The sequence below is a fragment of the Pseudoliparis swirei genome, chromosome 24 (assembly GCF_029220125.1).
Source record: "Pseudoliparis swirei isolate HS2019 ecotype Mariana Trench chromosome 24, NWPU_hadal_v1, whole genome shotgun sequence".
Lineage (NCBI taxonomy): Eukaryota > Metazoa > Chordata > Actinopteri > Perciformes > Liparidae > Pseudoliparis > Pseudoliparis swirei.
Window position 1 is genome coordinate 5857202 of NC_079411.1, and position 16882 is coordinate 5874083.

The following is a 16882-nucleotide window of genomic DNA, read 5'->3' on the forward strand; positions in this document are numbered from 1 at the left end:
GAACATTATGGAGGAAATGGAGACCGCCTTCAAGACAAAGACAAAGTTAAACTAGTAATTAAGTGAAATAATAAGTGCAGTGATGACACACTGCCTCTATTCCTACTCATAAATAACGTCATTCTTTCCAGAAACCTCCAAGAACATTATTGGGTAATTATGGCCCCATAAAATTGCATTTTATTGCTTGTTATAAAATGCAATCATGATCATTGTTGTTTATTATAAATGTAACAATAATGCCAACATGGAAGTCAAAGCAAAGCTTACTGTCATAATCGTAGTCCCAGTTGGGCTTCTGGATGGAGTCGCTGTCGGAGACGGAGTTGGAGGGCGGGGGAGGGGGCAGGTTGGGCGCCACGCTGCACACCGCCACCGTCTTCCGGTGTCCGTGCGCCGAGTCCGGGTTGAAGGTGCTGAACTCCGGGTGCTCGGGGATGGCCGAGCCCTCGAACGAGTTCCGGTCCAGGTTGTTCCTCGAGTCGCTGGGAATGCTGGGCGTGTAGGAGATGGGCCGCACGGGCACCTGGGGCGGGACGTCCGAGTAGATGTTCCTGTTGAGCTTGGCGTCGAAGTACGGCCGCTGCAGGAAGGAGTGAGGCGCGCCCGAGCCGCCCGGGCGCTTGTCGTCGTCGCCGCCGCCGCCGGCCTTCGACTTCCGGCGGCAGGCCTTCTTGCGGATGACGATGAAGAGGAGCACCAGGATGAAGATGCTGGACACGAAGACGACGATGCCGATCACCTCCTCCAGGCCGATGTTCCAGGAGGTGGAGACGAACTCGTTGCGGACCTCGGCGCGCAGTTCGCACGCGGGCCCGCCGAAGCCCAGCGAGCAGTTGCACCTGTAGGAGCCGTACGTGTTCTGGCACCGGCCCCCGTTGGCACACGGGCCCTTCGCGCACTCGTCCACGTCGCTCAGGCACCTGGTTGGACGCGGCGGGATCGGAGAGGTGCGTCACGAAAGGTCACGACTCTCGTTTTGGGAGACGTTTGAAAAGACGGAATGTGCGTACCTGTCTCCCTGGAAGCCGGATTCGCACTCGCACACCGGACCGTCCAGACTGTCGATGCACTTCCCGCTGTTCTGACACGGGTTGTCTCTGCAGTACGGCCCCAGCTGGCACCTGAAGTCACGACGAGAACACGTGAAGACGGCGTTGCTTTTTCTTGTGGTTGCATACAGTGTCGAGGAATGCGTACGACATCATTCGGGAAGGCAGAGTGTGTGAGTCAGCGAATTCCAGAGACTTGAAAATGCAAAGATCACACTCGCTACTCGACAATAAATGTACATTTCAATAGTCGTGGTACAAGAAGGGTTAGAACATGTTTTGGCTTTGTCTAGCTTTGTCACCTAATCATCATCTTCATCATCATCACCACCACCATCATCATCATCATGAAATACACGAGGGCAAAGGGCAAAACTGCCCCTAAGAAATATAATGTTGCCCCTGATATCAGTAGGAGAGGTGCAGAACAATTCTCCATAATTTCCTCTAATAATTATGATAATTTAATAGCGTTTTGTTTTTGTTGTGTGTCCTATCTATATTGCTTGTGCTAGGTAGGTACACACAAAAAAAATCGATAAATATAATTTTGAATGATAAAAAATACATTAAAAAAAGTTATAATTTGTAATAGTTGTTAAAAAAAATTCTAACAATAAATAATCACAAATATATAAGAATAAAATTCAATATACTTGTCTGATTTATATTTTCTGTTTGTTTTTTGTTTAAAAAATCTAAGAAAACACTTTGAATCTGTAGACTACTGCCTAATAGTCTTATTATTGCCATTTTATATATATTTGATAATTTATATTTATTGCTCATATACTGTACGCCTAAATAAGTATATTTACTATTTTTGAACAAAGGTTAAATGTTATTTCAAAAGTTTCAAAAAGTGCCCTCAAGTTATTTTTAAATGCCCCTTAAAACTGCCCCCTAAAAAATCTGTACATTTCCTCCCCTGGTCACGTGGAACCTCTTTCTCCCCGCATGGCATCAGGCTGGCGGAACATAAAGAGCCAACGGAGAGATGATGTCATACCGTTGTCCCGAGTACTGCCCTCTGCACTGGCAGTAGAAGTTGTCGGTGCGGGGGACACAGGTGCCCCCGTACAGGCAGGGGTTGGAGGCACAGGGGCTGATGCCAATCTCACAGAGGGAGCCCATGAACGAGGCGGGACACTTACAGAAGTAGCCTGCGGAATAAATGAGGAGAAGAAGAATGAAGAATAGAGAACATTTTTAAACTGCTGTTGATTCTAAAACCCGAGCCAGTTGGTGAAGAATCACCGGGGACGAGTCCTTCTCATAAAGCGGCTCACGGTCAGCTCTGCGTAAAGGCCGAGGGGGCTGGAAAGTACCAAATGAACTGGCACTTCACTTAAATGGTTCTCTTGTTAAATTCTGGAGAATCTACACAAGTACAATTGTACGCTTACGAGTTCTTTCTTTAATTCGAGCTGATGTTACTGAAATTCAACACGTTTTGCAGATGTTTCACAAAAAAAGGGGGATGCTGCGGCTTTATAGCCCTTGAGCCACTGGCAGCTTTTTAACGTGAATCAGATGCAGAAGTGTCCAGTTTGCATTATTAGCAAACGGCACGAGCTGCAAATTAACGCAGCAGCGACAGGAGGAGGAGAGGTAGAAACACATCGTCAGGTTAGGAAACAGGACACACATCAAACTCCTAGTTTGCCCCGCCCCCCAGGTCCTCGGGTCGTGCCTCACGCGATAAAAGACGTGTGTTGAAGAAAAACCCCGCGGGCTCGTTACACACCTCCGTTGGGCAGCGAGGTGCAGCTGCCGCTGTTGGTGCAGGGGTCGCTGGAACAACTCTCGCCGGGCGCGAGGGCGCAGCCCGGCGCCACGTCCACGATGTCCTCCAGGACGGCGTGGGCCCGGCGGGCTTCGGTGTTGAGCGGCAGCTCCCGGCCGTTCAGGCTGAGCGCCTCCAGGCAGCCGCGCAGCCCGTTGGCGACGGGCGGGCCGCGGCCGTGGCGGCCGGCGGCGGCCAGCTGGCGCACGTGGCCGCCGAAGTAAATGCTGTCGTCGAGGTTGAGGGTCCGCAGGGTGCCCGGCGCCGTGCCCGAGGCGGCGTGCACCCGGTCCAGCACCAGCTTGGCGTAGTTGCCGTCCACCTCCAGCGTGAGCGCGTGCCACTCGCCGTCGTTGACCTGCGCGCTGTGCACCGACACGACGCCGGGGCCGCTGCCGCAGTCAAACTTGTACTGCAGGCGGCCGTTCACGATCTGCCGGAGCCGTAAAACACGGAGTTAGACCGGGACACATGCCAGACTTAGGGAGGAGGGCACTCGTTTCATCTACCTCCTTTTTTTCGATTACGAGCGGCCGAGAGATTAAAACGCGGGCGGAGAAATCGTTATCGAATCGGCGACGTTGCGACACCTCGTTAATCACTCCCTATCAGAAGGCACAATGTCCCGCCGTGCCACGATTACATCTTATCTAAATGTCCCCATTCTGTCCTCGCTTCACTGGCCAGCGTCTTCACACAACAGTCGAACTCTTCTGTTCATGCCTCGGAATAAAATACCACCGGCAACAGTTTGGAAGAAGCTGAAAGCCTTTCAACAACACGCCGGGTTTTGCTCTCCGGCGTGCAGACTGCTGGACCAGACAGACCCGGAGAGGAATGTGTGGAGAACTGCGTTCTGGTTCCCTCTCAGTCCTGAAATAGCTCTTGTGTGTGATTTGTTCTTTTTTCAACCCGGCACAACATTCCCATCGTCCCTCGTGTGAAAGGGGGCTTTTGAAATGCCTTTTTGAACCCTTCAGCGTCGCTGATTGGCACACGCGGCCGGATGGTCTCGTCGGAGTGTTTATTAAGCCCCTCTGATATGAAACGACGGGCTTTAATACAGAGACAAGCAGACGGACAGTCGGTCGAGACTTAATTATGATAAGCGAGGTTATCGTTTCGGTTTGAGAGATGCCGAAGGAATAAAGGGCTGAGTAATGAGGCTGGACAAATACGTTTGCACACACACACACACACACACACACACACACACCTCGAGGACGCTGTAGTCGGTTCCCTTGGCAAACATGATGGTGGCGTGGCTGGAGAAGGTCCTCAGCCGCAGAGACAGTTTCATCAGCTCCTTGTTCTCATTCTCCATCAGGCGGTATTTCACATAGCTGCTGCCGCCGAACGTCAGCGAGTGGCCGTCTGACAGGAAGCAACACAGACAGATGAAGCCGGAGGCGGACGAAGGGACGAAGACATCCGGACACTCGGACCGAGAGGCGACGGGTCGTCTTACCGGAGCATTTGCCCTTTTTGCCCTCCGGACACACACACGTGTACACGGCGTCTCTGGGATCTGCCACACACGCCAGGCCTTCAGGACACGGGTGGTTCTCACACAAGTTGTTCACCGTGGGACATCTGCCACCTGAATGCCCACATATGTTCTCTCAGTTTCTGACACAGTAAATGTGGATATCTGTGTGTGTGTGTGTGTGTGTGTGTGACCTACCTTCGCACTGGCAGGTCGCGTTCCTCAGGTGTCGCGGCGACACAAAGCTGAGGCGGGCCGTGCTGTACGTGGACACGGCCGTCTTGTCCAGCGAGACGACCTCGTCGCAGAAGCTCAGGGGGCAGTCCAGACCGGCACACAGCTTCTGCACCACCCGCACGATGCGGACCCCCGTCATCTCCTCGATGACGGCCGCGGAGGAGTTCAGCTTGTGGAAGACGACCTGAGGACAATTTTTTTTTAAACCGTGAACGTCGGCTTTTCTCTTTCTTCGGACAGAACGAGTGACGCGAAGAGAGCCGCAGAAGCGCGACGCGTTACCTCCTGAGATTGGTACGGACTCCCGGACCTCTCCAGCGCCAGCAGCACATCCAGGTCTCCCTGCTCTGACGGCTGCAGGCTCACCAGCTGCACTTCGCTCCTCCTGACGCCGGCGATGTTCCTGAGCGCCCGCTGGAAGTTGCGCCAGTGGTCCCCGATGAACACCTCGGGGGCGATGTCCGCGAAGCGCACCGCGATGGAGTTGTCCAGCGCCTGGCGGGTCGCCTGCCTCACGTGCACGGTGACGGCGGCCGCCGTGGTGTAGCGCGCGTCGGTCACCGTCACGTTGAGAGAGTAGTGGCCCACGTCGAGGGGCCGCAGGGCGACCACCTTGCCGTCGGAGGCGGAGACCGAGAACAGGGCGCCGCCGCCGTCCGAGGACCCGGCGGAGAGGCTGTACGCGAGCGTGTCGTAAATGTCCTGGTCGGTGGCGTGGATCTTGCCCAGCACGCCGCCGGGGTACTCGTCGCCGGCGGTGGTCACGAAGATGTCGAGCGGGAGCACGGCGGGGGGGTAGACGCTCTCCTCGACGACGCGCACGCTGACGAAGGCGGCGGAGAGGAGCGGCGGCTTGCCGCTGTCCGACACCTGAGCGAGAGAAGGGAGGAGGGAACGTGGTGAGATTAAGAATGTCGTTTTTCTTCCAGCAGAGGGCAATCGAGCTCTTTCGCCGAGATCCCCTCGTCCTGCACTGGATATTAAAAGTCGACAAAACATCTGAAGAACGGGCATTTTCTTTTTTTTTAAACATTCACACGTACGGTCATCAGCTCTGCACGAAAACCATCGCTCAAATCAGAGTGTGCGTCTCACAAGACATCGCACTTGCATTTCATATCCCATCCGCCCACACACTTGTTTCCAACGCTCCCTGTTCTTTCCTCGGAGGTGACACGTGATCGCGCCGACTCGAATGTCTCTGGATTTTTCGATTCTCCTGTGAGCTGCAGCGGCTTCATGCCTGTTCCAATTACGCACCTCACAGACGGCGTTGTGAAAAGCTTTATTGAGACTATATCTTTATATGTTATGGAAGGAGAGATGGACATTGGCTAATTGGGGGGAGTGGGAGATAAATATGAGTGAGCATGACAGAGAGGGAAGACCGATGGATCGGGTGGGAACGGCTTGACGGTTTAAATCAATACAACCTCCCAACCGTGGGCTCTGTGACTCACCTGTGCTTGAAGCAGGTAGTGCTCTTTACTCTTCTTATTCAGCGCCCCCACGGCCACTAGAGCTCCCCGCTCGTCGATGTGGAAGGCGTCGGCCTCGTTCCCGTCCACGATGGCGAAGGTGAAGGGCGGGCCGTTGTGGGAGGCGTCCCGATCGGTCACGACGAGCTGAAGCACACTCGTGCCTTTTGGTCGATTCTCCTGCGGGACACGAGAAAGGGGGGGGGGGGGATGTTTAATGTTGGCGATGAGGAGGAGGAGGAGGAGGAGGAGGAGGAGGCGGCGGCGGCTCTTCAGCTCTATGATGCTTGGCGATGGTTTTTCAGACGTTAAGATACAACACCCACGAAACACTGCTGATGTGAGAGGAAGTGTTTCTGTCACCACAACATGTCAACCACTGCTATATATAAAAATACTGATGAGACAATTAAATGTCTCTTATGCCATGATTAACTCTGGATATTCTTGGGGGTGTATCGTGAGTGTGTGTGTGTGTGTGTGTGATTGTGGGCTTCACTTTGATCAATGAAACCATAGCATGTCAAATAAAGCCAGTCAGAAACTAAACAATGTTGCATTCTGAAGCGCTTTGAGCTCGGGACAACATGTAAAAAAAATTGCTTTTTGTTCTTCTTCTTTTTTCTCCCTCAGTTTTCCAAACGGACGTGAACATTGGAAACAAATCGTCTCCCAGCTTTGGAATCATGCTTCTTTTTTTAAATTTTATCTACCACAATGGAATACAGATTCTCACACGTCTTCCCTTTACACCAGTCAATCATCCACTCGGTTTCCACTCTTCATCACTCAGCCTCTCAGCCCTTCCTTTCCATCCCGTATCTAAATTATTATACTTAAGATGCAGCCTCTGTCTTTTACACCCCCCCCCCCCCCACTCCTCCCTCCCCTCCTATGTCCTTAGCTCTGTTGCTTCAACCTCCGACTTGCCTCTTGACATTCTAGTCGCACAGCCTCCCATTATTCCATCCCCTTAATCCCTCTCTCTGTGTCCACTGCAATCCCCCTCTGCCCCTCCCCCTACCTCATTCTCACGCTCTCCATCTCTAATCGGCCGTCCGCACTGACCCCTGCCCCGTCGCTCACCTGGATGATGAGGCTGTAGTTGGCCTGGGAGAAAAGCGGCGGGTTGTCGTTGACGTCCGAGATGTCGATGTTGATCGCGGCGCTGCTGGAAAGGGGAGGGACCCCGTTGTCGGAGGCCACCACCGTCAGAGTGTACCCTGAAGTCTGAGGGCGAGAGGGAAAGAGTCAGCGACGTAATGGAGCTGAGATCGGTAAACAAGCTTCCCCCATTCGCCCCGACACAACTCTTATTGGATTGTGCATGGAGTGCGATTCTTCCCTGAGTGGATTAAACTCCACGTGTCCAGTCAGCAGTGTATCGGCAGTTTCCCTTACTCGCTCTCTGTCCAGCTGGCGAGCAACTTTGAGCTCTCCTCGGACCGGATCGATGGTGAAGGGGCTGCCTTGGTTGCCGTCCACGATGGAGTACCGCACGTGGTCGAAGGAAGGCCCGTCGAGATCCTCGGCCACCACCTTCGGATCAATCGAACAATCAGAACGGACGGTCGATCGGCAATCCGCGAATGTGGATTTGCACGACAATTGAACGACGTTGCCTCTCATGCTAACATTTGCATTTAAAGGCCATTAAATGAATGCAAGTCTTTCTCTGATTGATGGGTTCACACGCGATGACACGCCACTTTGAGAATACATCTGTTTGTATCCCGGGAGCCATTCCTGCGGTTGCGTTTGTCCGTGCTCCTCACTGGTTGGAAGGAGGTCAAATATGATGCCAAGTTGTTTCTCCCATATCTGATTTTTAAGTTTTTTACATAATTGCAAACAGAATACCTTTTGGTTATTCTTTACAAACAAACTTTTACCCTTCTTCTCTCGCGCGTCATCGCCGAAACGACTCGTCTTCTATCAATCCCCCAGCCGTACTATCGTGACATCATTCAGACGCATTCAATCATTTCTTTCACCCGCGGTGATCAGCCGACAGTGAGCGAGCGTGAGACAACGGCAGTTATTACAATCTAATTGTGTGACGGATCATTTGTATTCAGGTGCATTAGACGCACAGATAAATGGCCACGAGCCGAGTTATTTTACGAGAGGAGCGATGCGGGCGACGGAAACACACGGGAGGGGAAATGCATCACGCAAACGGCAGCGACCGCCTTATCTCGGACGGAGGCTTAATGAGTCGGACGCTTTTCAATTAAACTGTTTGAGCATGCGTGTGTCAGATAATGCGTGCGAACGGGGGTGCAGCGAGCATGAAGAACATTGGTCCGGATTTAGCCGTGCCACCAGATGGTGATTTGCCACATGTGCAGATATGTGATAATGGATGCGGTGAGTAATGGGCACGGAGGACCGAGGCGCTGGGGGAATAAATTAACCACTGTGAGTGAAAAGGTGAAGCGGATCGGGCTCGGGGGAAAGTTGAAGTTGAGGAGGAGAGAGAGAGAGAGAGAGAGAGAGAGAGAGAGAGCTTTCACCATGCCTGCAGCATTAATTAAGGGTAACCGTCCCACAGCTACAGGGTTCTTACACATTTTGACCAATGGATTTCCATGACTTTTCCATGACTTTTCCAAGACTTTAAACCAAATTTCCATGAACAAAATGAAATCTCGGTATAAACTTGAAAAATTTAGAAAATATTGCGTATTATGAGCGTACGCCGGCTTATATTTTGAGCGTCTTTCTTTAAAAAACATATTAATTATTTCAAACTCGGTGTAAATGGACACGTGATTATAACAAATTTCCATGACTTTTCCAAAACTTTTATGTTTTAAGTTTTTTCCATGACTTTTCCAGACCTGGAAATGACCATTTTAAAATTCCATGACGTTTGCAGGTTTTCCATGACCGTACGAACCCTGCAACTAGCACCACGTGTCGCCCATGCAGTGTCTTCTTACCGCCATCACGGTCTTCCCCAGCTCCGCGTCCTCGCTGACGACGGCCGTGTAGACGTCCTGGCTGAAGACGGGCCTGTTGTCGTTGACGTCGGTCAGGTTGATGTTCACGGTGGCCATGTCGCTGAGCGGCGGCGAGCCGCCGTCCGTGGCCTCGACGGTGATGTAGTACTCGTGGGAGACCTCGAAGTCCAGCGGCTCGATCACAAAGATGTCACCTGAGGACGGCGAGGAAAGAGACGGCGGGGGAGTCAGAGAGCCGGTGTCTCGTCGCGGCCCCGCACGAACAACAGGCTATCGGAGAGCACGCGGCGATGAGGCGAGAAACGTGGAGCTTCTTTATCGCCGCATGTTGGATTAGAAGAATTACTTTGCAGACTAGCGAGTCATTCCTTCCCCAAGGCGACGTGATAATGTTAAGGCCGGAATGCAGACTGTGGAGACTCCACAACAGTTACACGGCCGGGGCGACGACGATTCCCCGTGCCCTGCGGACCGTTTTGTTAGAGACACAACAATCAGCATGGTGTGTGTCCTTGAAGCCATTGCAATAATCTTAATAAATAAATAATGAAAGGATCTTCTTCATTGCCAATGCCGGCACAGAATTATTGGCAAGGGCAAGACGGGAATGTATGTGAATCATTCGTATTTTTAAATATTTAAACTATATATATATATAATACTAAAGTTATCCGGACGATGCGGTGTCGTGGAACCCCATCGGCGTCGAGGTTCTCTTCCCGTCATCCGGACGTTGTGGATTCAGATTTCTGAATTTTTATGATTTCTTTATTGCGATCAAGTCGCAGCTAAATCTGTTCATTCGGGCTTCGAACCGCCGGAGTCAACCAGCCGCTGTGAGCCAATGCGGCGTGAACACAGCATTATGGGTCTTTGCGCACTAAAAGACACCATCTGTGCAGGAGTGTGAATGTGGAGTGTGTTCGCTCGTGCGCACACACACACACACACACACACACACAAACTGTAACACCCTGTTCCGTTTCTCCTATGTTCCATGTCTCCTGTGTCTTCTCTGTCTTAATTGTTTAATTCCCTGCACCTGCCCTCAGCCCCTCTTGTCTCGTTAGTCTGATGTCGTACACCTGTTTCCCCCCCTATATATTGTGTCAGTCTTTCCCTTGTCTGCTGTCCGATTGTCGTCTATGGTTCCGTGTCCTTTCCCCGTTGTCCTGTCCGTGTTCCTGATCCTGCCTGCCCACCTGCCTGCCCACCTGCCTGCCCCTTTTGGACCTTGTTTATTTTGCAACTGTTTTGCCTCATTAAAGAGTGCTTTTTGTTATTTATATTTCGTCCAGCCTGTCTCTCTGCGCCTGAGCCTCACCCCGTTACACTCCCCGTGACACAAACAGACTAGTAAATACATTCCTCCACAGCACTACGAGAGATCAAATACGGCAACGGGTTCTTTTAAGCCCTGTGGTGACTGTATGAATGTCATTTGATTTAGTTATTATATCTCATTTCGAATCCCTTTTAATTTGGATTGTAAGTATTACTCGAGTGTTTGTTCCACCAAAGCTGAGCAGAATGAGAAGCCGCGTCCTGGACGCGCCCACGTACCCGTGCGCCGGTCCACGCTGAACATGCCGTGCTCGTTCCCGCTGATGATGCCGTAGGAGATCTCCCCGTTGGCCTCCGTGTCGCGGCTGGCCGCCTGCACGCGGAGCAGCCGCGTGCCCGCCGCCACGTCCTCGGACACGGCGGCCGTGTACTCGCGGTGCTCGAACACCGGCGGGTTGTCGTTGATGTCCAGGACGGAGATCAGCACCAGGCACAGCGAGGAGAGCCGCGGGGAGCCGCGGTCGCTGGCGCGGGCCTTCAGCTCGTACGTGGAGCGCGCCTCGCGGTCCAGGGCGCGCTCCAGGCTGATCACGCCGCTGTGCTCCTCGATGGAGAAAGACCCGTCGGCGGAGTTGACCAGCGAGTAGAGGATGTCGCTGTTGAGACCTGCCGAGGCAGAAAAAGGGCAAAGTAGATACGGTTCAGTTTTTTTTGCACCGCGAATCCTACTTTTCTCGTCTTTGCGTCATCGTTCCAGCCTTGTTGACGTTTAACGGAGTGAAACGTTACCTTCACCGCTGAGATAACGAGCCACGTCAACAGACGGCCGTAACGAGCGTATTGATGTGTCGATTCTTGGATGATTAAAAGCGTCACCCTCCGCTCCCACTCAGGCACATCCATCTTCCACGGCGCCTCTGATAAACAGGACCTGTACACGTCTGATCCGTGCCATCCTCATAACTCACGTCCTGCCACGGGCAGCAGGGCGCTCCCAGCAACAAGACAGAGACCGATTACAATAATAATCATAATGCCTTTCTGCAGGTGGCCCCCTGTTTGGAAAACGCTATTATATTCCAATTTATCAGGTAAGTGCCCCCCCCCCCCCCTCCTCCGTGGATCTCATTACGAAGCTGCAGAGACCACCTCGGGGAGCGCTGCTTATATAGTTTCCCGTGACTTTTATCTGGTCTGATCCTCCTGCAGACATTTGCTTAATGGTAGTTTATTGAATTGTGGCGACTCTCGATTGGCTGCATTGACTCGTGCGGGTATGTTTATGATTGTTTGCTCGTCTCAGACACTCTGTGTCGGCCAAAGTTTACAATCGGTTTAAAAGATGTATGTCATCACAATAAATCAATAGTAATACAAAATGTATCGATACGGCAACGTCTCATCGATTTCACGATCATCAAAAACATTATTGCGATAGTAAGCTATATTGATGTTTTTACTATCTCGTTTTTACTATATCATTTGTGTCATTCATCGTCGATGGAGCAGTTCCACACTTTACACTTGATGACCTTTGGTGCACTCCAGCTTGGAGTTGTACATGTTTACGAATATTTTTGGACCGTCTTATACCAGAGGAATAACATGTATGAATTTTGAAAACGTAGTTCCCCTTTAAAGACAATGTTGTACAGCAAAAATAAGAACGTCAATCCCGTTAATACTGACAAACACAATTACTCTAAATGCACACTGATCTGAAAAGACAGTCGAGACCTCTTCCTCGACGGTATCGGAGGCGAGATTGTGAAGAGCGTGCGTGAATCCGTCGCTGCACCGCGGTGGCAAAGCACAACATTTTCAAATTCCTCCCGAACGGTGGGACACGGGACATTGAGCGGTGCAGCAGAGGCACTCTGATCCAGGCGGAGTGAGAGAGGATAAGGCAGAACGTGGGAAGGAATGTGTCCTCGCATAACTTCAGTTTATCAGATCATGTGCTCGTCTGGTTCGTAAACCACTCTGAACCGATAAGCGCTGCCCGGCGGTGACCTGAGGAGCAGCGATGCGGGCGAAGACGAGACGTCTTCCAGCCGAATGCACAGGTGGAACTTTGAGGCGGTGGCACACAGACAGCGCCAAGAATGAATCCTCGCAGAGATATACACTACCGTTCAAAAGTTTGGGGTCACTTAGAAAGAAATGTCTTTATTTTTCAAAGAAAAGCACTTTTTCAATTTTTTATAAAATCAACATTAATCAAAAAACATATTGTTATATGTGTTAAATGAAATTCTGATTCTAGGTGGGGGTTTCTAATGAAATATCTCCATAGAGGTGTAGGAGGCCAGGCCATCAACCATCACATCAGTGTATCTATCGGTGTCGGTGTGTTGTGTGTGTTTGTAGAAAGACTAATGTCTGTTTAAAAAACCCTTTGTTATGGTATACAGCTGCAACAATTATGCTGGTGGTGATAGCTATACAAACAACTGGCCTTGCTTTTTTTGTAGAACAAAATTAAATATTCAAATAATAATCATTAATATTAATCATTATTTCATGTCTTGTACATTTTTTTTATTTTTTTATATAAAAAAGTGTGATTTCATTCAGAATTTTCAAATTGTCTGGGTGACCCCAAACTTTTGAACGCTAGTGTATGCAGTCAAATATCTCTTTTCTCGAGGAAAGAGGGCTTCCCACTTTGATGTTTGCCTGCTAAGACGCCTGAGTGAACTGGGTCAAAGCTACAGCATCTAATTCTTCTTGTACACTCGACTTAATGCTTGGGACTTGTCAGTTGCGCTTTGAGTTCAAAACCAAAAAAAAATACGAGATAGATACACCGAGAGAAAAAAAAAGGAATCTCCAAGGGTGTGATAGAAGTACGAATCAAATCTTGCTCTGCTTTCACTCAGTGTAGCACTAAATAATTATTGCCTCTGGCTAAACTGCGGGAAGCAACTTTTTTCTTCTCTCCACCCCCCCCCCCCCCCCCCCTTAAAATACCCTTATCCTTGATTTCCAAAATGTGAGCAAACGTTGTGCCAGTAAAGCCTTCGGGGAGGAGATGTCTTCATACCAGCGCTTTGCATTCACTATTTACGGTTTCCCACTCTAGCTCTGTTTGGTGCCGTCAAGCTGCCAGTCCACCCTGAACGATGGAGTGAGAGCGGGAAATGGAAAGTGAAGGCGTCGAATGGCTCGTGTTCCACTAAACTGAAAAGGTGTAATCTTGAATGGCAGGCCCGATGCTTTCCTGGGAAAAGTCTCAAGGAGCCTGGAATGACTGTTTAAGTGCGCGGTGTGAGTTCTTTCGGCCTCATCCGCATGTGAGCCTCTCTCACCGGTCAGCTATGCTCGCTGAGAGGTGAAGAAGCCGCGGATAAACATTTTGGCCCTGTGGCTTTGCACCCAGCACATGGAAAATTGCAATCAGCCCTTTTGAGAATCCAGCTTCGGAGAGGGAAATTTCATTAGAGCGTAATGGAGCTTCAATTTGAGGGGTTGATCATTCATGAAATTCCACATTTGTTCTCGCTCCCTGACGCCATTTAGTGCAACGCGGTCGCATAAAAGAAAGATAATAAGCCGTGTGAGTCAGCATTTAGCCGAGATGCATGAACTCGCTATGAAAAGGAATATATTTGAGTCAAAAGGTGCTTTTTATATTTTTACCTTGAATAATGCCTTTTTTTACCTCGCATTTCAAGCGGAGAGCATGAGAACTCTCAGAGGTTTATCCCAAACTTATTTTTAATATTACAAAGGGTCCAATCATGGCTTGGAAACAGTAACTAGGCACAGCAGGCATGTCACATGCAGTGTGCACGGGGCTGCACTAATTGTTCCATTGAAGGACTTCGTTAAAGTGGGGCTGTTTCTTTCATTATTATTTTTGGCCTTTTGTAACAATGTATTTACAGAAGCTCATGAATTGATGAGGTTTCTGACTTTATGGTCACGACGTATTTACGACATGTTTGAGACCCATCTTGATGGGGTAAGCAGCTCATGAAGCTAACATCAGCTTCTAATTAACGATAGCTTGATCAGCTAGATAACTACAGCGGATAAGTTGTCGCCAGAAATTAAATAAACAAAAACAAAAATAGTTTTAGTCGACGTGCGTAGCTCCAGTTAATAAGGAGGCGGGGCTTAGCCAACATCATCGTAATGGATTCACCTTGCTTGCTGAACATTACATGTTTTTTTCATGTTCATGGACTGATTGTCATGGAAACGTGGCTGAGGACGAACTCACCAGAATCAACGTCGTTGGCCAGCAGTTTTGCCACGTAAGTGCCGATCTCCGTGTTCTCGAACACCGTGATGGTGTAGGGGTCGGAGGAGAACTGCGGCGGGTTGTCGTTGACGTCCTCCACGGCGATGCGGACGTCGGCCTCGCAGTAGCGCCCGCCTCCGTCCACCGCCCGCACTGTGAACCTGTGCTCGTCCTGCTCCTCTCGGTCCAGGGGCCGCGACGTCTTCAACTCCCCTGCAGGCGAGACGGAAGGATCGTTGAGCGGCGTGAACAAACATTTCATTTGCCATTTAAAGAACAAAAAACAACTCACAGACGGGCGTCTCAAGAGGACAAACCATGTGTGCTCTAAAGCACTGGATCCTAACTCACCGAGCAAAAGCAACCGATGGCTTTTTAAGAGTGAGAAGAGGGGAATAAATAAATAAGTGAAGGGGCGGGACGCAGGAACAGAAAAAGGCAAAGAGAGCGGGATGATGAAGGAAACCATCAGAGTTGGCAGCTGAGAGCAGCTTGGAAGTATCCTGGGATGTGAGGCAGCCAGCATGACCACAACCTCCCTGGAAAACTCCACAGCCACTTGGCGGTCCTCATCTGCAATAATCCTACTTATCGGCAATGAACAAAATAAATAGCATCCCCCTCTCCAAAAGACTGCTGGATGGTAGTGTTGCCTCGGCGTCAGCCTCAGATTATTTTAAGATGAACTTTGCCGTTACCGGTGGATCCTACGCAGCCGCAGACGTGTTGCAGAGCCGTTTAAATCTACTGGCGTAGCTCGCTTGGTCTTGTCATGCGTTAACTATTTTAAAACCAGGTTGGCGGTGATCAACTGGCATTGTTTTTCTTTCTTTTTTTTCCCCCCTTGGTCTTATTTCTCATCCCAGCAGCCAGATCTCGGTTTTAGAGGTTCTCCGAGAAGAAATCATTTGCAGGCAAGAAGAACAGCGGCCGTAAATGTAATTCTAGTGTGCAGCTCCGTGTTTTAGTGTCGCTGTGGGTCTTTAAGTTGCACCGCGGGGAAATGTTCTTGGCTCTTCGAACGATGAATAAGTAAATAACAACTGGGCACAAGAAAACACCCCCTTGCCTCCCGTGTTTCTAATAGTAGCTCCTGCGCATACAGAAACACAAATAAGAAAGAAACCAACATTTCTCCAGAGGGATCACAAATTCTTAAATCAAAGAGTGGAGAATGAAAGACTGCTGTCGTACTGAGCTGCCTCTTTGATGTCGCGGCTCCAAGCCGGAGGGACCGACAGTGTTTCACGAGAGACTTCAACAGGAGGGTTCCACATACATCCATTGTTGTAAACACACAGACACACACACACACACACACACCTGTGTCAGAGTCAATGATGAAGAGTTCAGATCCAACTCCCTGGAGCTCGTAAGAGATTTGGGCGTTTGAGCGGATGTCAGCATCTGTCGCCGAGACCTGCACGACGAGCCTGCCGGCGGGGGAGTCCTCTGGGACTCGCTCGCTGTACAGCGACTGGGGGGGGGGGGGAAATGGAAGGAGGGAGAGAAACAAAAGTGAATACCGGCAAAGCAAACGCAAATGGAATGCAGAGAAATGTCAACATGGGTCCAGAAAAGGAAGAGAAAAGGACGTTACCTTTTTGCATACGGGGCTGTTGTCATTGGCATCCAGCACCTTGACCTCGACCACGGCCTTGGCGGTAAAGATGCCGTCACTGGCTGTGATGTTCAGCAGGTAATTGTCCTTCTCTTCACGGTCCAAGGGCTTCCTGACAGACACCTTCCACTCGTTTTGAATGTGTTCGACGGCAAACTGGCCAAGTGGGTCCCCTCCTGTTTGGTGTCGGGGAAAAAAGGAACACGCCGCTTCAGAACGAGCAACGACTCGGAGGCAGGAAAGCAGATGGAGTCGTTAAAAAAGAGACACGGGTGAGATTCTGCCCTGAATTTAAATATCTATCAATAATTACTGAAATCTTCTTTTTAAGAACGCATCACTGCTTCACAAAGCAACTCTTTATCTCGAATTCAAATGTGTTTATTAGACGAGCAAATCCCACAAACCGGATTTTTTTTGCATGAAGTAATGCTGGATTCTGATTCCTCTAAATATTCCCAGACGTGGCTTAGTTATTCACACTTGCTAATTATCACCAGAGGAAGTATTTCCCTGCGGTCTATTTCAAAGCATTATTCACATAATTATACATTTCTGTATTTTGATGACCTTAATATATGCCATGAGCTTTGGCCGATTAGGCAATAACTCAGACGACTAACCGATAATGGATTTGCGTAATGTTTCAAAGATGAGATATTATCATCATATAAAGTGGCGCAAACAGATGATCCCCCTCAGAGTATCGAGTAAACTCTCTGG

The 16882-nt window shown here is 50.0% G+C and overlaps 1 protein-coding gene across 3 annotated transcripts in view; it reads right to left on the reverse strand.

The window, feature by feature from the left end:
- fat1a (FAT atypical cadherin 1a) overlaps positions 1 to 16882 on the reverse strand; it is a 75925-nt gene that overhangs the window by 5299 nt on the left and 53744 nt on the right. For all 3 annotated transcript variants that reach the window (XM_056410124.1, XM_056410123.1, XM_056410125.1), the window contains exons 11-26: positions 16139 to 16335; positions 15862 to 16015; positions 14518 to 14751; positions 10569 to 10955; positions 8985 to 9199; positions 7441 to 7578; positions 7126 to 7269; positions 6022 to 6219; positions 4844 to 5431; positions 4523 to 4745; positions 4307 to 4438; positions 4055 to 4212; positions 2800 to 3271; positions 2062 to 2215; positions 1014 to 1124; positions 271 to 923 (exon numbers count right to left, since the gene is read on the reverse strand). In XM_056410124.1, the coding sequence (XP_056266099.1) occupies positions 271 to 923; positions 1014 to 1124; positions 2062 to 2215; positions 2800 to 3271; positions 4055 to 4212; positions 4307 to 4438; positions 4523 to 4745; positions 4844 to 5431; positions 6022 to 6219; positions 7126 to 7269; positions 7441 to 7578; positions 8985 to 9199; positions 10569 to 10955; positions 14518 to 14751; positions 15862 to 16015; positions 16139 to 16335 (4158 nt within the window). The remainder of the gene's footprint in view (positions 1 to 270; positions 924 to 1013; positions 1125 to 2061; positions 2216 to 2799; positions 3272 to 4054; positions 4213 to 4306; positions 4439 to 4522; positions 4746 to 4843; positions 5432 to 6021; positions 6220 to 7125; positions 7270 to 7440; positions 7579 to 8984; positions 9200 to 10568; positions 10956 to 14517; positions 14752 to 15861; positions 16016 to 16138; positions 16336 to 16882) is intronic.